The 27,112-nt window shown below is 37.3% G+C and overlaps 1 protein-coding gene across 3 annotated transcripts in view; it reads left to right on the plus strand.

Moving 5' to 3' along the window:
• SOX6 (SRY-box transcription factor 6) overlaps positions 1-27,112 on the plus strand; it is a 582,258-nt gene that overhangs the window by 533,354 nt on the left and 21,792 nt on the right. For all 3 annotated transcript variants that reach the window (XM_087433166.1, XM_087433167.1, XM_087433168.1), the window contains one exon: positions 3,100-3,208. In XM_087433166.1, coding sequence (XP_087289292.1) covers positions 3,100-3,208 — 109 coding nt within the window. The remainder of the gene's footprint in view (positions 1-3,099; positions 3,209-27,112) is intronic.

Here is a 27,112-nt window from a genome sequence, read left to right on the forward strand (position 1 = left end):
TCTCACTAAAGGGGGCTTTATCATTTAAATATCTTTATTTAATATGCAACATCTACCTCATACATCATAATTTCAAAGCACTTAGAGAGCCAACAGTCCTACACACACAGCAGAGCTGACTTTAATTTTTTTCAACAACTTTTATGTGGCCTGTGTGTTTGTGACTGACAATGCATAAGTAAGTGTCTGATCACATCGCTGCATGTAAAAATACACATTTCACTGTCAACATGAAGACTGGGGCATTTTCTTGGGGGGTTGAGATTAAATTAGCATTGTGGTATTTTGCTTATATCTCCAAAATATCGTACTTGGGATTTATGTACATTGTAAGAGCTAGTGTGTGGAAAAACTTGGAGTTAAGAACTTGCCACCCACAGTCTATATTTGTTCCATATAGGGGCATACCCATTGGCACTTAACAGCCAGAAGTTGAAGCCTCTTGGAACTAAAGTATCTTTGATCTTCTCTCTCTGCCCACGTCCACATCCTGTATTTACTAGACTCATGTTCAACCTCACTGGTAAAATCTTTGCTTAGCTCAGCTTCCCAGAGCTAACTTGTAGACATCAGGCCCTCTTATCTTATGGTTATGTGGCTGGCAAATAAATATTCTGAGCTATTCTTTGAAGAAAAGAAGGAAATCTTCTGGGAGACTAGGTAGAAAATTTATATGAAAGGGCCTGGCTTTGCAAGGTCCTTCTTTAATCTCAAACACAAGTGCTTAATATTACCAAATATAAAATGCAGCCCACTGCCCAAAACAATTTTTATCATTGATTTATTTTCTGCCTATTTAACAAGTGTTTCATGGGATGTTCTTCCTTGACTTCTACTCTGTCAAAATATTGATATTTTATAAGGAAAGTATCTCTGCAAAAGAATGTTTTTTTCAATGAAGTCAGAAAAATGTATGACTTCAAAGACACTGTGAATGTGTTGTTCAATGTTCTGAATGTTTTTTGTTATGATTAAAAACAAGCTGATACTACTGAATTGTGAGTGCACTTCATTTTTTATAAAAGAAAAGATATTATCATCATGTAAGCTTTGTGGTCTTAGGATTTTACAAACCATGGCATGTAATTTTCCCTCCTCTCCTTCCTTGTCAAAATATTGATATTCTTTCAGGAACTTTATTTTTTTTTTTACTGAGAATATTTTCCGGTAAAATCAAAGAGAATGAATGACTAGAAAGATACTTGAAATATGCATATTGATAGGTAGCACGGTCTGTTGATTTTCAGAGAAAGTTGTTTTTCCCCCCATGAAAAGACAGTTAAAGGTTGTTCTTCCAAGAAGATTGCAGGTGTCACATCAAAACTCCTTTTGCATTTAACATAGAGGGAAGCATTCACATGCAAATATTTGAAATGCGAAACAATGTGATAAAACAAAGGTTGAATATTTTGCTTTCCCTGGTGCTACTCATCTTCACTTTAATTCTTTTTCTTTAAATCATGACAACCGAAAGTGCTACTCAAAAATAGAAATTGGCTGATTGAAAGCAGCTGTCCTTCCCCTGAGAATGTGTGAAACTCCCACGTGGCCTGTGGTTGCTTTCCATTGTGGCCTGCGTCTGGGTTAATTTGTTCTTGTGCAGCCGTGTTTTCACATAAGAAGATACTGGGGAACCATACCTAATTTGCTCTTTATTTTCATTCTGTTTTTTATAAGTGTCGTATTTCAGACGTTTCACCACATACTGCCATTGTAACTAGTTAGTGTTACCCAGTTGGGGAAAGTCACGATTATCATTTTGTGGCAAATCTTTCATAGAAATGGTGCTAGATTAAATCAAGGTTTATGCTGTGTTTTCTTCCAACACAGATTTCAACATATTCCATGATGAAGGGGAACTGGAAGACTTCCTGCACAATTTGACTGATGGGAATTAATTATAGAAATATAATGATATTCAAAAATAATCATATTAGAAAGCACAAATGTAGTGAGATTGTACAAATGAGACACAGCCTCTATCAAGTAATTGTATGTTTGCTCTTTAAGAATATTTCCAAGTTTCTAAACATCTTACAGAAGAGAACACTCAGAGTGTTTCCATCTAATGCTGAGCATGCTCGGTGCAGAACTAGGTCATTGAACAATAGACTGAACAGCAATCAGCACTCTACTGCTGCATAATGCATTAAGTATAACATGCAGAAACCATTCCTGGAGCTGGAAGCTGCTATTTTATGTCTGTAAATTCAAGCTGACATGACATTTAATATTGTTTCATAGTAATGAACAACAAGGTTTCATTCATTCATAAGCACAACACAAAGCCAAGTTTAAGTCTGGAGAGTAGCAAGGAGGCGAGAAGGGGACACGCACTGTGTTTCTGCAGACAAGAACACCACAGTAATGATGGTCAGTGAGCCCTCTGCTACTGATCCCGAGAGCTGCAGAGGGAGAATCTCAGTGTGATACTGCAGACTCCTGCTCCTAGAAGAACTGGTTAACAAGTAAAACATCTTTGGGTTTCCCTCCTATAGTGGCAGGAGTGTTTAACTTTCCTGACTCAATGGCTGGCTAGGAGTAATATCCTCCTTTTCGTTTCCCAGGAAATTACAGTTGAAACTCCGAAGCAAAATAATAGTATCAATGCCATCGTCTAGTCTGCCTGCTTTGAAATATTTGTTTTTGAAATCCTCTTGCGTAAAATTCTGATTTGTATTTTCCCAGGAATACCAACGCAAACTATGATCAGTAAATGGGAAAATTCCTCTCCCATTTAAAAGCAGTATATTTTAATGGGAACTGCTCTTTCAAGTTTTGTACTTTTGGCTCAAACCTCTCAATTGAATTCCTTTTAGATTGCTGGAGCAAACCCAACAGAGAGAAGATGTGCAGTACAGCCCTGGCAGGTTTCCTGTCACAGGTTTCCTTTCCTTACAGGTACTATGGTTTAGGTGCTGTCCGTACTGTCGGTACCACAGTGGGGCTTTAGCAGAATCTTCCTGGTTTTCTGAGCCAAAGTTGGTCAGAAATGGTGTTTGTAAATCCAAGTTTTGCCCATTAAGCAAGACAGAAACTGGAAGGAAAAAGTGGCTGCTTTGGAAGCTAGAGTAAGCCTCTGATTATTCTTTCCTCTAGGAAAGAACGCGCTTTGAGAATTTGGGGCCCCAGTTAACGGGAAAGTCAAGTGAAGATGGAAAGCTGGGCCCAGGTGTCATCGATCTTACTCGGCCAGAAGATGCAGAGGGTGAGTGGCTTTTCTGTAGCTCTTTTCTGGTGCTCCGGGTGTTTGTGAAGATGCATCTGAGTTAGATGTAGGGTCTTTATGGTCTTTCTTGGGAGTACCAGCTCGATTTTCTTGGCAAAGCAGAGGAAATGTTAGTCTTCATTATATTTTATTGTTGAGGACTTTGAGATTCAGCTAGATCCTATATTACTGAACACATAGTAATCCAAGTACTGCAAGATGCCATTTTAAAGTGTTAAAATAAAAAGACCCTCTGTATTCCAGTGAAAAACAGAATTCTGTTTCATTTACCTCATTGCATTCTTGTTAAAAAAGGACAAACATACAAAGGAGGATTTTTTTAACCCCAAATCAAATGATTCCCAGGTGCAATCAAACCATTTTGGGGACTAAATGATGGTTTGCAGCAGATTTGGCATAAGATTAATAATTGTTTGGGCAAGGTGGTAGCCTATGTCTTGGTACTAACCATTCCTAAAGTCTTTGGAAAATCTGGATGGAAGGACCAGCTTCACTCTCAGTGTGTTTACCCACAGCACTCTCGATGCCTGTCTCTTCCCTTTTTGTTTGTTTGTTTTAAATGCACAAGCAGCAAATCAGCAGAAATTGCTCCCCAGAGGCTGGGTACAATTTATGAGTTAGGTCAGCACTTCAGTAGTAATGTTGCCTGGTTATTTACTGTGTCATCACAGAGTAGGGACTGGTTTTCCCGTTAGCTGTTCCTTTGGCAGAAACCCTCCCACCAGTCAGAGAAGATTAATTTGTTCTCTTCAGAGTAACATAATACTTCACCCATCTTGGGTCCCAGCTAAAGTCCTTCTTTAGGCTGAGGGGAAAAATCTTACTATTATCCCTTTTACAGGCAGGATTTCTTCGAGGACACTAATCCCTTGAAAACACGTGAAGACATTTCATAGCAGCATCTGAACTGTGCATGGCTTCTAGTGATAGCGTGGGGCCATCCCAGGCAGTTCAGAAATCCCTGGCATGAGCACTAAGAGACGGATAGTATCAGACATTAGGAAACACTTCAGAGAGTTTCCAGAAGGCAGATTTTTCATACCAGTAGGAGAGACTAATGTTTAATGATAGTCCCGGGGACAAGGTGTTAAAATAAATCCTGATTGGTATGGAGAGAGAGAGGGAGGGGAAGGAAGGAAAGGAAAGGGAAGAGGAGGAGGAGGAAGGGAGGGGTAAAGAGGACTCGAAACCAGAAGTATACTCCCCGTCCTCCATGAAGAATGTATACAAGGGCACATTGACAGTGACGTTTTTAGAGGCACTTTGAAGTGCAGGTTTTCCCTCTGGTGAGGACTGAGCTTCTGTGGCCTGGGGAGCCAGTTCCTCAGGTCTGGCCCCTCTCAGGTTTGTTGGAAGACTGTACTGGAGAGTACTTAGATCTTTGCCCATACACAATGAAGTTATATTTTTCATCACTTTGGAGTGTTCAGTCTGTTCATTTTCCCTTAGACTAGGAGTCACAGAGTCTTGTCATCTTGCCCCTGTTCTAACAGAGTTTTCTTAATCTGTCATTCAACTTTCTTCATTTGGTTTCTTAACTACACAACGGGTATAAATATAGTCATTTGCCTCTCAGTAATGCTAGTAATCTAGTTGATATCATGTGCTTGGTAAGTTAAAAATCGTGGTCAGAGTTATCAACCATTATAAAAGGAAAAAATGAAAAATTGAACTGTAGAGAAATATATTGTATAGAAATATCTTTGGAAATTTTTTTCAATAGCCATATTGTCTGGATTCAAACCAATTTCCTGATTACTTTGCTTTTTTAGCAAACCTTTATCAAGCACTTATATGCCAGCGAATGTGTTACGCTGTTTACACATACTTTCTCACTTAAACCTTATACAACTCTGTAAAGAAGATATTATTTTTTTTCCATTTTACAGATGAGAAAATTAAGGCTGAGAGTAATTAAGTAACATGCCAAAGGTCACACAGCTGGTAAGGGTAGAGCTGAGAGTTGATCCCAGGCAGCCTGGCTCCAGAACCCTGGCTCTGAAATACCGTGCTGTACTGCACGCCCTGTCTATACAGATAAATATGTGGTGCCTTCATTTTTCTGAACAAACTCCTTATGACTTTCCTCAGTATGGCCCATTTCCCCTCCCCTAAATATAGCAAGTCATGCCATACACCAGCGCTCGTGTTACTCCGCCACACATAGCAGCAGTGCCTGATGAGTGTAATAGTAGAAGGCTGTCGTGGCCCAGGAGCTTAAGGAGCGTGTGAAAACCTCCCTTCAGAAGCTTGCCCAGAGTTGCCATTGAGACCTTGTGTGCTTTTGGGGGACTGTGAGTTCATGAATGGAGTCAAGTTACCTGCTCTGATACCGACAGAAGAGCAATGTCTTTGTGAGGACTGCTGGGATGGGTAGCAGCCTTTTGCTGACTTCAGGATATTTCCTGGCATCTGTTCAAGTGTGAGCTGATTGCAAAGCCTGCTGGAGTTACAGTTCATATTCAAGTCAGAGTAGATAACAGGTACACATAATACTTTCTCCACTTTGCTCCTTCATATTTCCCTTAACAGGAAGAGTAAGAAGGGACTAAGTGAAAGAATAACTAAAAAATTCATCAACTCCTTCAGTCAGTTTGTGGTCACAAAAAACAAAAACAAAAACAAACATTTCTTGAGTGCCTACTGTGTACCAGCCCCTGAACTGTACACTGGATAAACCAAGGGAAACAAAATAGGTATGTTCCTGACCTCTGGGAGTTTAGAGTCTAGAGAAGGAAGACGGAAGATTAAAATGGAAATGCATACACAACAGACAGACAGACATAATTACCACTGAGAACAGTGCTAAAAAGATCAAGACGTCTTTGAGCCCCACAGAGATTCAGAGTGGAAGCTGCTTAGGTAAGCTCGGTTGACAGGAGAGTTCTGTGGCTCCAGCCCGGGATGTCATCCCTTCTCAGACCATACATGATCATCTCCATGTTTCCGCTGGCTTTGGACAGCAATTTAAAAATTTTTGCCAGCTTTATTGAGGTATAATTGATTCATAACATTGCGTAAATTTAAGATGTAAATGTGATGATTCAATACACGTATATATTGGGAAATGATTTCCCCGCTAGGGTTAGTTAACACCTCAATCACCTCAGATAATTACTTTTTTTGTGTGTGAGAAGATTTAAGATCTACTCTCTTAGCAACTGTCAAGTATATGATACGGTATTGTTAACTATAGTCATCATGCTGTACATTAGATCCCACAAGCTTATTGGTCTTTTAACTGGAAGTTTGTACCCTTTGACCAACATCTCCCCGTTTCCCCCATGCCCTAGTCCCTGGCAACCACCATTCTACTCTCTGTTTCTGTGAATTTGGCCTTTTTAGATTCCACATATAAATGAGATCATACAGTATTTGTCTTTCTCTGTCAGACATTTCACTTAGCATAATGTCTTCAGAGTCCATCCATGTTCTTGCGAATGGCAGGATTTCCTCCTTTTTTATGGATGAATAATGTTCCTGTGTGTGTGTGTGTGTTTGTGTGTGTGTATCACATTTTCTTTATCTGTTCATCCAGCAATGTACACTTAGGTTGTTTCCATGTCTTAGCTATTCTGAATAATGCAGAACAGCAATTTTAAGGGGCTGTGCCCTCCCTCCACTTCTCCCTCATCCTCCTGTGGGGCTTCTGAAGTGACTAAAATAAGCCAGCCTCGAAGATGAGGCCCTTTTCCAGCCGGGCTTCCCAGGAAAATGTCTGCCTGTCGTGAAGATGCCATTATGACTTAGTAAGCAACTTGTAGCCCTGCTTCATGGCTCTGAGCATGGAAGCAGCAGGGCAAAGTTCACCAAAAGAGGCAGCTGTGCATGTGTATTAGCCACTCATCAAAATCAAATGACAAAACCATAAGCTAGGAAAACAGAAATTAAAAATATAAAAGGCAAATGCCTTCAAAATTTTATTTTTAAAGTCCAGCTGTTATTTGGCTTGAATATGACAAGACAGCATTTCTTGTTCACCATGATATTTATAAAACTACAAATTCATTGGTGCTAGGGGCTTAGGAAACATGTTTAAGGTCTTGTTATGCTTTGAAGCAGTTGAAGTCTTAATATGTATTGAGCACGCAAAATCAATTAGCTCCTATGTGGGACATGTGAGGAAGAGAGGACTCAATTAGTTGAGTCTGTCGCTGTTTATTAAGAATGACGAACAGCTGTTTAACTTTTTATGGACTTCTCATATGGCATTTCCCCTGTCCTGTTCTCCTTAGGCAAGAGTGCAATTCTTATCCCAATGCTCCCAATGTCAAGGTTGCAAAGCATAGTAAAAGAGGCTCTGGCCTGGTTAGTGGGGGATTTTGATTAAAGCTCTTTTGCTAAAAGATGCAAAAAAGTGACTAATGCCTCTGGGCTTAAATTTCTTTATCTCTTAAAAGAGGTATGTTGGATTCCATTATCTCTAAAGTCCCCTCCAAATCCGAGATTGTTATTAGGGTCTTCATAAAATACAGAGTGTGTTTCTTATAAGAAAGGTGATCTGTCCACAATAGCTTCTACTAAGTTTTCTTCAGAGAAATAAAAGAGAAGACCGATACCTTTGAGAGTATATTCGTGCCACCTGCTGAATCAAGTTTTCAAGCCCCTTGAGCTTTTCTTTTTATTAATGAGAAGATCTTTCTGGTAGTATTTCCTAATTACATTTCACAGATGTGCTCCTCCTCTTCCTCTCTCCTCCTCCTCTTCCCCCAGCAACTAGAGGTGTGGCTTGCCTTCTTTTTTATATTCTTTCCATCCTGTTTCTTCTTTCTGTTATACCTGGGGTCTCTAAAGGGATACTTTTCTTTTTTTCTGTTTTGCAGAATAATTTAAGTAAGAAAACATTCTTCTAACACCTCTTTTAATTCTCCAATTCAATTATTCTATCCCAGCCTCAGAGGGAGGCTGCACCTCATTTTGATGTGGGGAATAGTGGAATACGAGCTCTGAAAGGGATGAGCTCTGAAAGTGATTATCATTGGCCAGACTTTTAGACCCTGGGTTGGAATTGTAATGATGTGCTATTCTCCATGTATCAAAAACTTGCATTGATTTGAATGGAAATAGATATGTACTCCAAGAAAAGCACCTTTTAGAACTGTTGCCCTCGTTCTCAGATTTGCTTAGAAGAGTTTTATAGATTTGTACTGAATTTGTGAATTGGATCCCAGCCAAGATGGCCTTAACCCTTCTGAAATCTTCATTTTTTGTGAACTTCTGATTGCCTCTAAGTTTTATATCTCAGGATAGCTTTATTATTGTCAACTTAAGCTCCTTGTTTAGAAAAATAACAGAGACTGCAACTTTTCCTTTTTCCTTAAAAATGCACTACTTAATGTGAATGTCTTCTCTAGAAATCCTGCTTACCCTTTGATCCACACTCTGGGAAATCTTTGAAGCTTTTCTCATTCCCTTTCCCCTCTCTGGATCCTTACTGTTGGTGGAAAAGGAAGATTGACTTGGTGATACATGGCTCATTCAAGGCAGCAGAGGCAAGCTGTGGTATAATCTGGGTGGGATTTAAAGGCTATAACTGCTTATACTTTGGAATGTAAAGGTCATTATTAGTTCAAGCCCAGCAGAATACAGTGCTTCACATTGCAACACTTAGATTCTCAGGGTTGGAATAAAGGAGAGACATCATCAAATTTACAATTCCAGCCAAGAAATCCTTTCTTATACCCCTGACCAGTGATCATCTCCCTTCTGTTCAAATGCCTCTAATAGTCTAATGACAGAAAACTTACTACTTCTTGAGAAGCTCATTCCAACTCTAATTATTAATTCTTTGTTATTTATATCCAAAATTTTTCTCTGCTTCCTTGTAACTTCTACTCATTGGTTCTAGTCTGACTTCTGGATTCCAGTAAAATAAAACTTACCATTTCTCCACATGACACCCCTTCAGATATTTGCTTAAGGAGTAGGAGACTTATATTCTAGTTGTTCCAATCTAAGCAAGTCACTTTTTTTCCCTGAATTTTCACATCTGTAGGTGAGGAAGTTGGTTTAGGTGATTTCTAGTTGACAGTTTTTTAATTCTCTGATTTTCCTGCCAAATAATTGAAATCATTCACCTTTAAGTCAAACAAGTATCAATTAGGGACCACACCATTTTTAAATAAATGAAATTATTATAGAAATATACCAAGGATGAGATGTCTTTGCCTAACAAGGTATCCAAGAACTAGAGTATATACCAGGAATAAAAGGTGGACATTGTACACATTAAAAGAAAAGACCCAGGGCAATCAGAAGGGAGCACTAACCAGAGCTGTGCTCTGGGCTTCTGGGTCTGGCCTTCCATAGCTGCCTAATACAGTGTTTCCAGGAGTCTCGGAGAAATGAATAGGCAAAGCAGTCTGTATGGAAGCAGCAGGCTGGGGTCTGAGGCCAGGATGGGTGGAAGTCAGGGAGGCTCAAGACATGGTGAAGACTGAGTAACAGTCACACAGGCTGGGAGATAAGCAGAGTTCACAAAGCCCTTAGCTCTGGGCTAAGTCTGTTGTATGAGTATCACAAAAATGTATTTTACTGTGGATATAAACAGTTTTAGAGGATCCTGTGCACCAGTTTATATCAACACTATATATAAAGTGCAGCTCTCTTAAACAAGCAAATAAACTTCTCTTAAAGAAATATATTTGCTGTGTCTTAAAAGCTCCCAAATAACTTTTAATGTTGGTAGAAAACAATTTCCATTGAACTCTCCAAGTGATGGATAGTCCTGATGGGGCAAGAGAGTGAAATGTCAAGATTCTTGTATAACTCCATCCCCTAATACCCCATAAAGGGAACTCACCTTGCTTCTCAGAGTTGCTTAAGCTAGAAAGCCCAATCAAAGACCCAGCCTCCCTTTAGTGAGGAACCTATCCCTGCCGATAGCTGGTTTCTCATTGGACTGCTTTCTCTAAAGAGGTGTCAGTGACAGTGTATATAATCACCAAACACACACACACACACACACACACACTCACAAACTATCTAGTTTTCTGACTGAATATTCTCTACCCTGGGAAAGAAATGCTTGTCTACGCCATGACTGAATTACACAGAAGTACTTTCCCAACTTGCTACAGCAAGTGAGTGACAAAAGATTAGCACCATCTACCATGAAAATTAGACCCAAGTCAAGAGCAGCCAGTGTATGTTCCCCGTGGGACAGCAAAATCAATCCATGCTGCCTCAGCAGTACATTATGTCTGCTTCATGTAAACCAATACATCAGAATAAACTCTGGCTGATAGAGGTCTATCTGCCGTATTTGGACTGACTGTGTAGCTTTTGAGGTGTGGACATTTTCTAGTTCCCTGTCCCAGAAGGCTCCTTTCTTGACAGCAAGAGCCACTTGACTTCCCATCTGTAGGCTGTAGAATTCAGCCCAACCTTAGGCTGGTGGGATTTAAAGAGCATCAGGCAGACTTGAAGTGCTCTTTAAATTCTCTCTGCTTAAAGTCAAGATTGGATTTGAGACCAACATTTTTTTTTTTTTTTTTTGGCCTAATTGGTCCTTTCCTTCTCCTCAAGTTCTGAGAACTGTGCTTCTAACTTACTCCAAAAAGTTGATAACCACCCACCTCTCCCCTATTTTCTGTTAGTGACTTCCTATCTTTTTTCTTTAACTAAGATATTCTTATTTTTGAATATCTCCTTCTTTTAGATTCTTTGTGTCATTTTACTCTGCTTTTCTATTACTGTTTGCTTGCACCCAGTATCTGCCATTTCATACTCTTTAGAGGTGGTTCTCTGTAGGCTGAATTGCCAGTGCAGATAGCCAGGTCCTGTCCCTACTCAGAGCCCCCTGATCTTCAGTTTTACCCACATATTCAAGTCATAATTTACTGATTATCTCTTATTTGCACAGCACTGTTATGGGCATGGAAGGAAGGCCTTTTTAAAAGATGGACTACACTATATTCTCCAAGAGCTAATACTGTAGTTGGGATTATAATTTTAGCACACATAGAAAGCAAAGCAGCCTAAGGTGTTATGTGTTCAAGTACATCATTAGAGAAGCAGAAAAAATGAACTATTTAGTGGCTGAAGCTATAGTGCTTTGTGGACAGCAATGATTCTGGAAGGCCTGATAGAAATATAGCTGGAGATAAGCCTTGATTTGGATGAGCAAAGAGAAGGGGAAGAACTTTCAGTTGAGGGAATAATCCAAGCAGATACAGAAACAGTAAAGCAAACAGACATTTGTAAGGAAGTTCCTGAAGGGAAAAATAGCCTTTCTCATCTTTGTGTTCTCCCTCGAGCCCCCCAAGCAAAGCCTTGCGCACATTTGCACTCAGTAAATATTTGTCGAATTGAATATTTACAGAAATAGTTGGGTTCCATATTGTGGAGGGCATTTAATGCCAGGCTGAGGAATTTGGATGTTGCCACCAAATAAACAGGCATTAACCTTTAATTGTTTAAGATTGACTTAGATTATAGAGATTAAAAATAACGGAAAAACAGCAGTTAGGTTAGTCTCTTTATTCCTCTGCCCTCTTTAATATCTTTTCAGAGGGGATGTTCAGTGGCTGTCTTTTCACATTATATCATGATAGAGCTGAGTAAGTGTTAGGAGAGTTTTCATTCAAGTCATATTAAAAATATCTCCTTTCCTCCTGGGACTGTTGCTCGTTTAAGTATGACTTCACTTTGTCTTCTGTGACTGATCCATGCCTTACAGATCCGTCTTGTACTTTTGCCTCTCACTAGTGGAGAGTGATTTTTTTTCAGTTGTTTTTGTTCAGTGGTTATTTATCCTTAGACATGATGCCCCAAATTATGTCATGGTACCAGAGGGAAGAGATTGTGCAAGATTCCATCGGCATTTGCATTATCCTGTAGACGGTTACTTTTAGGAGTAGGCTGTAAAAAGTAACTCTGAACTAAAACTTCATATCCTAAGTCTCAGTCCTGGAGAGAAGAATTTCATTAGCAATATATTCAACCATTTTAAATTTATACTAAAATACAAATTGCAGCTTACTGGTTTCAATATATATATATCTACTTTCATGGCAGAGAAATCACTTCATGCTGCTTCACTATAAGCTCACTTTTCACGGGGAAGGTCGATCCTGCATGAGGACAAAATGAAAAAAGATAATAGCTACTCTATGCTGCGGACTTACAGAACTGTTAGTAGGGGAGAAAGAAAAACAACTGTCAAATGTCCCTGAAACTTCCTTACCCTCCATTCATTACCGTCTCATAGTCAATAATCCTAATCCTTTGTTATTCCAATAAGTCCTGTTTAAAAAGCTGATCCATAAGTTCGTACAATAATGGTCTCTTCCGTTTTTTCTGGCTCAGACTGAGCAGCATAGTCTGGTTATAGTTCCCACATGTGGCAGCTAGGGAGATGTGAGATAGTCTTTCTTGGTTGGATCTTATGTGTATTTGATGCATTTTAGTTTTATATCACAGAGATCCTTTTGAAATTTATTTTTAGCTTATGGGCATAAAACAGGCTCATTAAGTAGTAAATTGCCCTCCCCAGCTAACTTGTGGGTTCATATTATAACTAGCCTGAAGAACAGGACTGTGCAGGATAGGAAGTATCACCCAGGTTTGAGAAAAGACTACAAGGGAACAAATATGAGCTAAGCACCTGCTATGTTCTCGGTACTGGAATAGACATTCTGCTACATCTCTTGCCATTACTACTGCTACTATTTCTAAGGACGACTACTGTTTAGTGAGTGGGTACTCGGTTCCTGTCACTGTGCTAGGAAATTTACATTCCCATTTAATCCTCACAAGGATCCTGCCAAGTAGAAATTATTAACTCTCTTTTTTAGGAGAAGAAACTACAGTTTGGAGAATTTACCTAAGATTATTTAGTTAGGAAAGATTGAATTCAAACCCCAATCTTTCTAACTACATAGCATCTGAGCCACACTGACTCCTGTTTTTCTCCAGGGTGAGCTGATTGGGTTGGTTGTCTCTGTTGTAGTAGCTTTTTCCTGTTGGTTTTCATTAAAAAGCAGAAACACGTAATGAGAAATAGAAACTTGTGAGAGTTTTTTTTTATTTTAATCTTTCAAACCACACAAATACTAGGTACCTTTTAAATGCTTTCACCAGATTCTCAGGGAGAAGTTTTGGTAGTCCATAAAATTGACTTGATTGCCCCAAATCCTTGAGCCATCTCCTTCTAATACTGTCTACTTTCATATCCCTAACCTAAGAAAAAAATTTAGTTTCTACTACACTCATGATCTCCATCTCTCATTCTAATAAACGCAGATTTCCTAAAACAAATGAAGTAAAATGAAGACAAGAAACCAATTAAATTAATTTTGTTAAGAGTTTTTAAAGCTAAACCTGAATGCCATTGAAACAATTCAGCTGACGATTTTAGAAGTTCATTTTGATGGCAAGTGTGAAACTGGGGATAGTTACATTTGAGTTCATTGTGATTTTGCCATTTACTAACCATGAGACTTGGGAAATTTAACCTCTCTAAACCTCGGTTTCCTCATGTAGAATGAGGAATGTGGATTAGATGATCTTTAATATCCCTCTCATGTTAAAATTCTCTAATTCTGTGAGCATGTTTTATCCATTTCATAATGACTCTGCAATCTAGGGAAGGTCCCGTCATCTTCGTGTTTGAATACATACTTCAGTTGTATATATTTATGCACATCCTACAGCATTAGAATAGTTCCAGATTTAATATTTCCCAAAACCTCAGACCATCCTTTCAAGATTTCCCCAGAAGTGGGGAGGCTGGGATTTCAGAATTGTGCAGTGTGGAGTCAATAAAAGAAGTAAGATTAGAAATGATGGTCTCTGATGAGTCCCAAACAACTATGGGTACATTTTCCCATCAAAGCTATTCTTAGTTTACAGAAGGCTCAAGTAAGGCAAGGTTCTTAACAGAATATAAGAAATAAAATGGGATTTATACCAAGTCTGACTTCAGAAATCCCCAGGTTCCAATGCAACATGTAGACATGAGTCTCACTCTAAAATTTTCACTTTTGAAGATGTCTATTGCTCTCTACTGTGACATTTGAGTACTTACCTTATGCCAGTTTGTGTACTAGACCCTGAGGAAGCAGTTGTGAATAAGACACAATGCAGTCCCTGCCTGTTTGGGGTACACAGTCTAGTGAAGGACGTTGGCACACGCAACTGGTAATTTGGATGAAAAATGGTAAATGTTAAGATAGAGGAAGGCGCAGGGTGCTGTGGGAGCCTAAAATACTTATCCCAACCTGACAAACCAGGTAAGACTTCCCAGAGAAGATGATTCCTGTCAAAGAATGAGTGAATGCAAGATGGACTGGAAATTCCAAGAAAAGGAAAAACATGTCTTCTTAGTATGAAACAACATGATGTATAGAGAACTAAAAGTAGTTCAGTATTATAAAGCAAAAAAATTTCAAGTGGAGTAGTCAGAGATGGAACTGGATACACAGGTAGAGAGCCAGGTCATGGAGAGCCTTGTATACCATACTAAGGAGTTTGGACTTAATCTTTTGGGCACGAGGGAGCCACTGAAGACTTTTAAATATAGGAGTGGACTGGTCAGAATTGCATTTGTGATGGATCATTCTGGCTGAAATTGGGAAGAGGTATTTAAGTGGAGACTGGGGATTCAAAACTGGAAGTAAGAATGTCAGCTAGAAGGGCAGTATTTATAATAGTCCAGCAGAGACAGTGAGGCCAAGGCAATCCGTGTGTGATAAAGACGGAAATGAGAAGATGGATTTAGTAGTGTATTTGTTAACTAACTCTGAGATTTGCTTCATCTTGCTTTGTGCTTCTTAATTTCATGTAGCGTCTATGGTAGTATATTGAGTTGGTTGAAGCCAGAAGCTGCTGAGCAACATGAATTATTTAGTCTACCAGCTTTTCACCAGCCTCTGCATTCTCCAAGGGAATCTACTTGAATCTGAGCCTGGTTCTCCTGAAAACTTGGGAAGCCAGAACCTCTTATTGTCTTATTTCATCCACAGTGGTCTCTAGTTCACATTTAAATGATGTCTTTTTGCCTGGGCCCAACAGCTTGTAAGCATTCCTCCTGTGCATACAAATAGCAAATAGATAATAAGTAGAATATTTGATGTTCTCTGCCACTTTCAGGTCATTAAAATAAAGAATCACATAAGTTCTCCCCGTTGCCCTTGGCTCTTTTGGTTGAAACAAGATAGAGGGCTCTGTTTAGCTATCTGTGTAAAGCGAATATAACTTGAGAATTAAAAAAAAAAAGTAAACACGGGCACCAAAACTGAAAGCAAGAGACTCTTGAAAACACAGACTGGTACATCACTGGTTAGAATTTCCTTCATTTTGCAAAGCCACGAGCCACATGCATCAGCTCACCACAAAGTCATTAAGCCTTTTTAAGCTCAGATGAAAAACATTAACAAATACCACAAAAGGCTTTAGTATAGCCCCTTTGTTCATTCACATATGGCACTTTATAACTCCTGCGCCACTCCGGTCGTGTGTTTGTTTAAGCTGCCTCCATCAGGCTGGTCCTGAAAGAACAAAAGACATCTTGAGCAATCCGAAGCAGGAAATGGGCTAATCTAAACATGGTTTGTGACACTTTAAGTAGAATAGAAAGGGGAGGGATTGATTAGTCATTAATGTCCAATTGGCTCCATATGGATGTTGCAATAATAAAGCCTTTTTTCAGAGCAGTAGCAGAGTTATTGAATTAGAGGTTTATGTTTCCTCAGAGCTGACCTTAGGGAATTCCCTTTTGGTTCTTCTTGTTGATCTTTTGAAAAGAATGGAGTTTCCAATAGGAAGAAATAGAAGCCTTATCCACAATAACACTTGCTCATAATCCTGCAACCAAAAATGCCTTAATTTAGCATCGCTTTAATCCCTGCTATATTTTCAGTCCTTAGTGCTTTCTTTGCATGCTCTTGCATCTTCAGTGAGGCAGTATTTCAGAGACCAATTAGACAGTGGCATGAACTTCATAACTGATAATGGGCTCCGCTAATGTGCTTAGCTGTGTAGGGAAATGGCATCCTTACAGGGTGAAAGTAATGTTCCAGCCAAGGAATGGGATGCTTTGAAATTTAGAGTTATTTCAGATCACTGAATGGTGACTGGGGTAGCTTTGGTGTAGGGGAAATGCACTAGACCAAAAGTCAGAAGACCTAGGTTCTAGATCTGGCTCTGCTCCTTATTAGCAGTGTACTAGCAACTGGTTATTTCAGAGGAAGGTAACATAACCTCTTTGACCCTAGTTTCCTCATCTATAAAGTAGGGCAAATATATCTACCCTTCTACCAATTGCAAAGGATTATAAAGAGGATTAAGATAATGTATTGACTGAAAGCATTTTGTAAATATTATAGTATGTAAAATTACTTAGCACACCTGATGTTCCTATCCTGGAAACGGACCTCTGGTCTAGTCTAGTCAAAAAGATAAATTGCTCTTTAGAAAATTATTTTGGTACTCTGCTTAGTGACATGTCTTTTCCTAAAGTGCCCAATGGAATTTTTTCTTTATATGTATACTATCTATATCTATATCTATATATCTATTATCTGTCTATCTATCTAGTTTATTTAGCGAATTTCTTGGTATAGATAAGTTCAATAGTTGACGTAAGTAGGGTATTTGTTTTTAGTGGGATTGAAGAACCTTAAGATGAAAACAGGGTAATGAAAATTTACTTATGGCCTTCCCTACATTGGACAAATGAAGAATTAACACCTTAATCAAAGTACCACAGGTTATTCATCTTTTGTTCCTACACTACTGGTTCCTGTTTTTTCACCAATGTCTAGCTCAGAAGAACTATGCATCCATATTTTACATTTTCCTTCTTCAAATCATGGCGCTCATCACCTACTGATGAAGGTCATTCTTTGCTAACCTATCTAGCTAATCTTTTATAAAAGACATAGAGAGCAAATCATACTCCTCACTCCTGGCATTTCTTCTTTTCGGAAGATGAATACATCACTTCTCTAATGATTAAGGCTCTTGCTCAGCCATGGAATGTGTTTTCCTGCCAAATAAACCACTAGGATAGCCAAATTGTTTTTTTTTTTTTTTTTTGCATCAAGAAATCAAATTTGAATTCCAAGCAGCCTTCTTGTAATGAAAGTTCACATTCTGGCAGTGAGCAGGAATGTGAAGTTAGCAGAACTTCCATAATCATAGACAGACAGCTGTCAGCCATTCCTACAACACAGTTCATTAGACCTCTGCAATATTAAGATAGAGTTGAGATAAACATGGCAAAAAAATCCATCCTGTGTAATATTAATACCCTCCTTCTTTCCTAATTTTCCATATTCCCTTCTAAAATTCCTTTATCTTTTACGTTTTTGTTTCTGATGCCCTCATTTTCATTTTCTCTATTGACCCAAATAAAGGACTATCAAATGTATCATGTAACTCTTTCCAAAACCTCACAGGACAAAATCAAAAGAATGAATGATGTGGTCTAAAGTACTGTGATTGTCAAGCAACCCAATGGTATATATTTATGTCTCTTTTTATTGATAAGCTTTTTTGCCCATCTTAATGATTCTTTTTGAGTTCACAGTGGTCTGAATATGCTACACACTCAAGTCCACAGAGAAAAGAACCTTTCAGAAAAATATCACTTTTGTTTGTTTATTTGGTTGGTTTTCTGTTTTATATTGGTTCTTTTGTTTTCGCTTTTTTAAAAAAAACTAAAAATTAAAACAATTTTATTTTGACTAGTATCCCATGGTTGTATAGATATACCACAATTTGTCCATTCTCCAGTTATTTTCAGTTTTTGGTTGTTGTGAATAAAACTCTATGATATTCTTATATAAATCTATTTCTGGACAAAAGTTTTCATTTGTTTTGGGTAAGTACCTAGGAGTAGAATTGCCAGGTCATAGGTAAGTATACATTTACTTTATAGAAGCTGCCAAATTGTTTTCCAAAATAGTCATGCCATTTTACATTTCCACCACCAATAATGAGTTCCAGTTGCTCTATATCCTTGCCAATATTTAGTGTTGTAAGCCATTCTAGTGGGTGGGAAATAGTATCTCATTGTGCTTTTAATTTGCGATTTCCTGATGACTAATGATATGGAATACCTTTTCATGTGCTCATTGGCCATAACTATATCTTCTTTTATAAGGTGTTTGTTCAAGTCTTTTGCTCATTTTTAAGTTAGATTGTTTACTTTTTTGTTATTTTTTTGTAGAAGTTCTTTATATATTCTTGATACAGGTTCTTGTCAGATATGTGTATTGTGAATATTTTTTCCCAGTCTGTGCTTTGGCATTTCATTTTCTTAACAATAATTTTTGATGAGCAGAGTCTTAATTTTGATAAAGTTCAGTCTATCATTTTTATTGTATATTTAGTGCTTTATATGTCATATCTAAGAATCTTTGCTTACTCCAAGGTCACTAAAGTATTCTCCTATGTATTCCTTGAAAAGTGTTATAGTTTTTGCTTTGATTTTGTTATGATTCCTCTCAAATTAATTGTTGGGAGTAGTGTGTGATAAGAGGTCAAAGGTGACTTTTTTCCACATATTTATCCACTTGTTCTAGCACTGTTTGTTGAAAAGACTATCATTTCCCGCTTTAACGGCCTAGATCTTTATTGAAAACTGACCATATATGTGAGGGTTTAATTCTGAACTCTGTTCTGTTCCACTGATCTATTTGTCTATGCTTATACCAATACCAGACTGTCTTTATTACTCTAGTTTTTATAATGTCACGAAGTATTTAGTCTTGAAATCAAGTGGTTTGAATCCTCCAATTTTCTTCAAGTTGGTTTTGGCTATTCTTCCTGCTTTATTTTTCATATAAATTTTAAAATCAACTTGTCAACTTCTAAAAAGTCTTTTGGGGATTTTTATTGGAATTGGGTTGAATCTATAGATAAATTTGGAAAGAACTGACATCTTAACAATATTGAGTCTTCTGATCTATGAACATGGTGTGTTTCTCCATTTATTTAGGTCTTCTTTAGTTTAACTCACTAATGTTGCATTGTTTTCGGTGTAGAGGTCTTGCACACTTTTTTGGTTAAATTTATTCCTAAGTATTTTATTTTCTGATGCTATTATGAATGTAAACTTAAAAAAATTATTTTCTGATTGTTTGCTCCTAGTGTATAGAAATACAATTGATTTCTGTATTTTTATATTGTATATTGCAATATTGCTAAATTCACTTATTAGTTCTAGTAATTATTTTGTAGATTTCTTAGGATTTCCTATGTAAACAATTATATTGTCTGTGAATACAAATAATATTACTTCTTTTCCAATTTGTATTCTTTTTATTTCTTTACCTGCAGAAGAGTGTTGATTAGCAGTGGTGAAAGTGTATATTCCTTGCCTTGTTCTTTATCTTGGGGGAGTAGTTCACTATTAAGTATGATGTCCTACAGGTTTTCCTTAAATGCCCTTTATCAGACTGAGGAAGTTCCCTTCTATTACTTGTTTCCTGAGAGTTTTTAACAAGAATGAATATTGAATTTTGTTAAAACTATTTTCTGAATGTATTGTGATGATCATGCTTTTTCCCTTTGTTTTGTTAATATAGTAAATTACATTGCCTGATTTCAAATGTTAAATTAATCTTACATTCCTGAGATAAATCTTACTTGTTCATGAAGTATTATTTATTTTACATATTGCTGGATTTAACTTGCTAATATTTTATTAAGAATTTTTACATTTATGTTCAAATCTCTGTCAGGGTATGATGTTGCCTCATAAAGTGAATTTGGGAAGTGTTCTTTTTTCCTCTCCTTTCTTAGTGTGTATAAGATTATTATTAGTTTTTCCTTAAATGTTTGAAAGAATTTACCAGTGAAACCATTTGAGACTGGAGTTTTCATTGTGGGAAGGTTGTTGGTTGTAAGTCTAATTTCTTTATTAGCTACGAATATTCAGATTTTCTGTTTATGCTTGAATGAATTTTAGTAGTTTGGTCTTTCAAGGAATTTGTTCATTTCATCTAAGTTGTCAAGTTTATTAGAATTAAGTTATTCACAATATTCCCTTATTATCCTTTTAACATGAGTAGTATCTATAGTGAAATCTCATCTTTCAGTCCAAATATTGGTATTTTCGTTTTCTCTTTTTGTTGATCAGTCTTACTAGAGATTTATCAATTTTATTGATCCTTTCAAATTACTAACCCTTGTCTTTGAAAATTGTCTTTATTGTGTCTGTTTTCTATTTTATTGATTTCTATTCTTTATCCATTCTGAAAATCTCTGATTTTACTTTATTTAATTCATTTATAGTTAATGTAATTATTGAATTTGATGGCCTTAAGTCTTACAATTTGCTGTTTGTTTTCTATTTGTTGTCTCAGCTTTTGACCTTCTGTTTTTCCTTTTCTTCCTTTGGGTTAATTAAATCCTATTATTATTATTGTTGTTATTAATACTTTATTTTTTTAGAGCAGTTTAAGGTTCACAGTAAAATTGAGGGGAAGGTACAGAGATTTCCCATATACTTCCTGCCCCCACACATGCATAGCCTCTTCTATTATCTACATCCCCCACCAAGTGGTACATTTATTACAATTGATGATGCTACCTTGACACATTATAATCACCCAAAGTCCATAGTTTACATTAGGGTTCATTCTTGGTGTTGTACATTCTATGGGTTTGACAAAAGTATAATAACATATATCCATCATTATGGTATCGTACAGAGTATTTTCACTGCCCTAAAAATCCTCTGTACTCTACCTATTCACCTTCTCTCCCTTCACCCATGACAACCATTGATCTTTTTACTGTCTCCTTTTGAATCCTTTTTTAGCCTTCCATTTGAATTACTCTATTGACATTTTAGCTATACCTGTTTGTATTTTTTTAAGTTGTTTTTTCTAGTGATTCACAGTGCATCCTTAATTGAGTATCCTTTCAGTTAAAATTATACCACTTCTCATAAAGTAAAGCAACCTTTAACAATTTAATTCCATTTATTACCCTTGTTTTTTGTGCTAATGTGCTGCTATTCTCACATATTTTACCTCTTCATATGCTATAAATCTCACAATACAATGTTATATTTCGTATTAAATAGTCCTTTGTCTTTTAAAAACATTAAACAGTCAGTTGTTTATTAATGAAATCCGGAGAAGGAAAAATTTTTTTTATTTGGTCACATACTTATCATTTTTGATGCTCTTCCTTTCTTCCTATATATCTAAGTTTCTATCAGATGTTATTTCTCTTCATCTTGAATAGTTTCCTTGAATATCTCTTTTGGTATGGTCTGCAGGTAATGCATTCTTCAGCATTTATTTATCTGAAAATTTGTTTTATATTTATTTTTGAAGCATATGTTCACCAGATAAAACTCTAAGTTGACTTGCTTTTTTTCTTTTAGTATTCTAAAGTATTCTATAGTCTTCTAGCCTTCATTGTTTCTAATGAATAATCAGCTATCATTTGTATTATCATTACCTTGTATGTAATATATCCTTTTTCTCTGGAATTTTCCCTTTGTCTTTGGTTTTTAGTAGTTTGACTAGTGTCTAAGTATGGTTTTCTTTGTATTTATTCTGCCTGCATCTATCTGAATGTCTTAAACCTGTAAGTTGATGTTTCTTACCAAATTCAGGTAATTTTCAGCCAGTGTTTCTTTAATTATTTTTCAGTCATGATTCTCTCTCTCCTCTCTTTCTGGAACTCCAATTACACGTATTTTTGGACACTTAATACTATTCTACATATTTCTGAGTCTCTGTTTACTTTTTCAGCTTTTTTTTCTTTCTGTTTTTGAGACTGGATAATTTCTTTTGATGTGTTTTCAAGTTCACTGACTCTTTATCTGCACTCTAAACTCCTGTGAAGCCCGTTCAGTGAATTTTCATCTCAAATATACTTTTCAGTTCTAGAATTTCCATTTGTTTCTTTTTATAGTTTCATTTCTCTCCTGAGTTTCCCCCATCTATGCATTCATTATGACAATCTTTTCTTTTAAGTCCTTGAACATATTTATAATGATTGCTTTAAAGTCCTCGTCAGCTAATTACACTGAGTCATCTCAGTTTCTCTTTCTGTTGACTATTTTTTTTTTTTTGTCTCTGGATCACATTTTCCTGGTTGTTTGCACAACTAGTAATTTTTTATTATATATTGTGCATTGTGGATCATACATTGTAGAAACTCTGGCTTCTATACTTTCCTCTATTAAGAATGTTAGTTTTTGTACTAGAAGGCAGTTAAAGTACTTGCTAATCCCATTGAACTTGTGGAGGCTTAGTTTTGCACTGTTGGGGAGAGTCTGTTTCAGTTTTGTCTTTAGTCCTAGGGTGAATACTTAGTCCTGGCATATAGTTTTTATTTCTAAAGAGTGGACCCTCTGGTGTTTCAGTGGAAAGCCTAAGGTGTTCCTGAATCCTCTCTAACTTGGTAGGATTCGAATCCAAATGCTGTTTCTCTTTCTATGGGCATCAGCTGAAATTTCTGCTCAGATTTTTCATATATACAGCCCTACTTTCCACTGGAATTATGGGAGTCTTCCATATACATGTGGAGTTCAGAGGTCAGCCACTCAGAAACCTCAAACTCTATCTTCTGACACATTAAGCCGATTAAGAGTGACTTTCTGTTTGCATTCTAGCCACTCCATGCTATGCAGACTGCAGAGTGTCTTCGTGGAAAAGCTATGAAAACAGGGATCTCACTCAGTGAATTCCTTTCTTTCTAGAATTGAATCCTCTCCAATTTCTTCTTAATTTTGGTAGATTTTAAGTGACTTCAGATGGTTGTTTTTTAATCTGTTTTCCAGAGTTTATAATTATTATCTGCTTGAAAGTTAGTCTGATATGAGCTGTCCTGCTATTACCAGAACTAGATCCCAGAAGAGAATCTTTTGTGCCAACATTTTGCATATATCACATTCATTCTGTCTGATAAAATGTAAGTTATAATGGACCTGTGAGGAGATATTTATTCACCTTATTTTCTCTATTTTTTATTATGAATTCACTAGTAGTCATTGAGACTATTCAGTGGTAATTTCTCATTTAGTTTCCATCTTAATCTCTTCTAGAACATATTTATTCATGTCCATTACCTTTCTTAAAAACCTTAAAGACTTCTTAGCTTAGCGTTCAAGGAACTTAGCAATCTGGCCCCTACTTACTTTTCTAATTTTGTCTCTCAGTGTCTCTCTATTTTTTCTGTAAGCCCAAAAGCCTAAAATACTTTCACACTCATACCTGCTGGTAAATTCTTACTCTTCCTTTAAGATGCTGCTCAAGCACCGCTTTGTCTCTGAAGCTTCGCTGGTTCATCTCTGTCCATTCCAAAAACGCTAATAGCTTCTCTTCTCTGCTTTCATAGTATTTTAAAATTACCTTTGTGAGCACTTAAACTGTTTTGTAATTTTCTCTTTATGTGTCTGTTTCCCTCACTGGACCAAATTCCTTAAAAACAAAGAAATAACATTTGTTATTATTCTTTGTATACCCTATCACAATGCTGGGTACATCTGAAATTTGTCAGAAATGTTTGCTGAATTAATGCATAAATAAATGATTACTAGGCACATTATAGAATTAGCCAGAGTTCCTCCTTAGGGAGAACTTTATATATATACAAACCCACACCAAACACTTACTCATTCACTCACATAACCTTTGGAATTTACCCAGAAAGGGGGGCCTCTCTAGGATTAGTTCAGGACCATTGCCATGGGCCATGATGGTTAAACTGGCCTTCTTTCCAGCCCACCTGGAAAAACTCAACTTTCTGTCTTCTCTTTAAATCATTTAAATCACAGATTCCTAAGGAGGTCTTTGCCTTGGCAATTTCTATTTTTACCCCATAGACTATCTTTCTTTATCTAACTGAAAGTTTGCCTTTACACAAACTGTGATGTGGGAGACAAAGAATGAATTAATCAACCCAAGCCCCCTCAGGGAAGTTGCAGAGAGCAGGAATTTCTGGAGTGCAGGGACTAGTGCTTTCCCTTGGTGCCTAGTGTGGTGCTGTTGACCTCCTGGCCTCTCAGTAACTGCCATTTAGGAATGCCATTGCTGGTGGTGCAAGACTCTTAGGTCAGCTGGAAAGCATTAGTCTTTAGGTACATAGCTGTGGGTCTAGGCTGTTCCAATTGCTTTTCATGAGAAGGCATATCATGAACATTGAACTCACAAATGACTCCTCTGCTATTAAAAGTAAAAGAAGCTACCTCATAGAATTGTGAGACATTCCCTGGGACAATTCTGGATTCTGACACAGAACACTGGCTATTTTAGAATGAAGTGCCTTTTTTTTTTAACTTGATGTTATTTTCAAAAATGAATGAAGCAGTATGAAGTCACACTTGATATGTAGATTTTAAAGTTAATTATAACAGAAAAGGGATTTTAGGCTTCAAATATTCAGACTAATAGCATATCTTTTGGAAAAAATTCTATAAAAATCCTATAGAATTTTCCTTATCTGTTTAAAAGAGCTTTCATAATATACAATCTCCATTTTAAAATGTCTGAATTTATACACACATATCCAGTCATATGTATTTCTTCTGCTGCAATAATAATTCCCTAACTATTTTGTCTCATGAGCAAAGTTTAGGGAAGTTAAGGACACTATCTAAATATTCTTTGGACTTTGTGGCCTCTTAATACTTTCTTAAAATTCTGATTCTGATCAGGTATCAGGTCCAGTTTAAAAGTGGTTTCAAACCTTGGTCTCCCTGGATAAGTCTCTTCTTCTTCCCAAATCTTGGTTTATCAATACAGATTCCTAGTTTAGCTTAGGATGTCCTCATATATTTCTCAGTTGACTCCCCTTGGAAGAGAGAAGAGGAGGCAGGAAAAAGGAGATGTGCACATGCGCTGGAGTATTTTCTATTTTCCCTTTCTTAATTCACATTTTTATACTATGTACTATATTTGGATTTCTCAATTTCTGGGAGCATTCCTGTGAGTCCTAGAGATCTGCTGTGTCATGTCAGTGTCAGTTAGTGTCGTGTAGACAATATGTACCATGGGAGGAAGGGGCAAGGTCAGCGTAGGGCAGTTGGTGGGATGGGACCTGAGCTCTGTTCCTTGGAAAAGGGTAGAATTTAGTAAGGTAGAATAGAGTAGGAAGGATATGCTAAGACTACGGTGTGGAATGAGAGGGAGAGAGATTGGGCACATATACGACATGTCTGGGAGAATCAATTGGTATGGAGTAGAAGATCTACTAAAACCAGGGTCTAAAAATCCACCATGATCTCTATCAGTCTGTAGGAGATTCAAACTTCCCATTCACGGGCCAGCCCCGTGGCTTAGCGGTTAAGTGCATGCGCTCCGCTGCTGGCGGCCCGGGTTCGGATCCTGGGCACGCATCGACACACGGCTTCTCCCGCCATGCTGAGGCCGGGTCCCACATACAGCAACTAGAAGGATGTGCAACTATGACATACAACTATCTACTGGGGCTTTGGGGATAAAAAGGAGGAGGATTGGCAGTGGATGTTAGCTCAGAGCCTGTCTTCCTCAGCAAAAAGAGGAGGATTAGCATGGATGTTAGCTCAGGGCTGATCTTCCTCACACACACAAAAAAAAACCCAAAAAAAAACCTTCCCATTCACAATGAAATGCATCTTTTAAATGAATAAATAAATGGAAGCTGACTATTTGGTTTTGCTAGAGGTGGAGAAAAAGCTATGACAGTAAAAGCAGGTCTCAAATGTTAATCACCTGTGGCATAGTAGTTAACTTAGAATAATATTGAAATGTTTTTGCATCTGACACTCTCCACAAGCCTGTCTCCTTTTATGTGTATGCATGCAAGTATATAAATTGCTGAATCCATGTCAGTTGTAAAGTAATGGCACTGAGGGCATCATAAATTACCATGGTGATCCTCAAGAGAAGACACTGTCGTATCTGAATGAGTGTTTCACTTCCAGAGTAATGTATGCCTTCATCTGGCCCAGCAGTCAGCATATTGCCCTGTGTTGATGGATATTGTCAGCTGGAAGCTACACTACATTTCACTGCACAATAAACATGGCTGTCAAACCCATATAAAGTGAAATCAATTTATCCTGTATGGTCAGTGCATTTTAAATGAAATTAATGTACTGTGGGTAAGGTGGCAAAAAGGTAGCATATTAGTTATGCATCTTGGGATACGAGACTTCTCATGTAAGGGATCATTCTGTCTAGTAGGCCTAAAAGAAGAGCTGTTTATAAAATATGTTTTTTTCTCATGGTCATCAGAGGATGACCCCTGTGCTTCCCTCATGTTTGGAAAAGAATTAACAATATGAGCCAATTCAGCCCTTTTATCCTGGCTTTTGTTTGCAATAAATGATGAGCATATTTGCCAAATAGTGTACTTTAATGTTCTAATTTGTTACTAGCTCTGACACAAACAAATTTCTACTTAATCAATGTATCTAGGGATAGAGTAGAAGGGCCAGAGATTGATTGGGTCATGTTGTTCCTGCATAATCACTCCACTGAACTGAAAGGATTTACTTTTTCCCAAAAGTAGAAATGTTGGTTTTAATGTATATTTTGCTTCTAAACTTTTGGGAGTAGGCTTTCCTGTTTATGCAGTAGAAGCCCTGGCTGAGGCCATCATTCCAACCACTTTACATTTAACTATAGGAGTTCTCAATCTAGAGGGAGATATTTAGCAGTTCCCACATCACAAAGCGTACATCAGTGTGTCATGCTGGTAGGGTGCATGAAAGCAAGCAAGAGCTATGTCCATTCATTCGTTTATTCAATCATTCATTCTTTTACCATATTTTACTAATTGAAACTCTATATGCCAAGTGTTTTACTGGAACCTAGGGATACAGCAGTGAATGAGAGCCAGTTCCTGCCATATCCTCAAGGAGCTTTCAATCTAGTATGTTACTAGAGTCACCTCTTTGGAAACTATAAAATATCAGGAATTTAGACA

The sequence above is a fragment of the Ceratotherium simum genome, chromosome 7 (assembly GCF_057802395.1).
Source record: "Ceratotherium simum simum isolate JZ-2026a chromosome 7, ASM5780239v1, whole genome shotgun sequence".
Taxonomy (NCBI): Eukaryota; Metazoa; Chordata; class Mammalia; order Perissodactyla; family Rhinocerotidae; genus Ceratotherium; species Ceratotherium simum.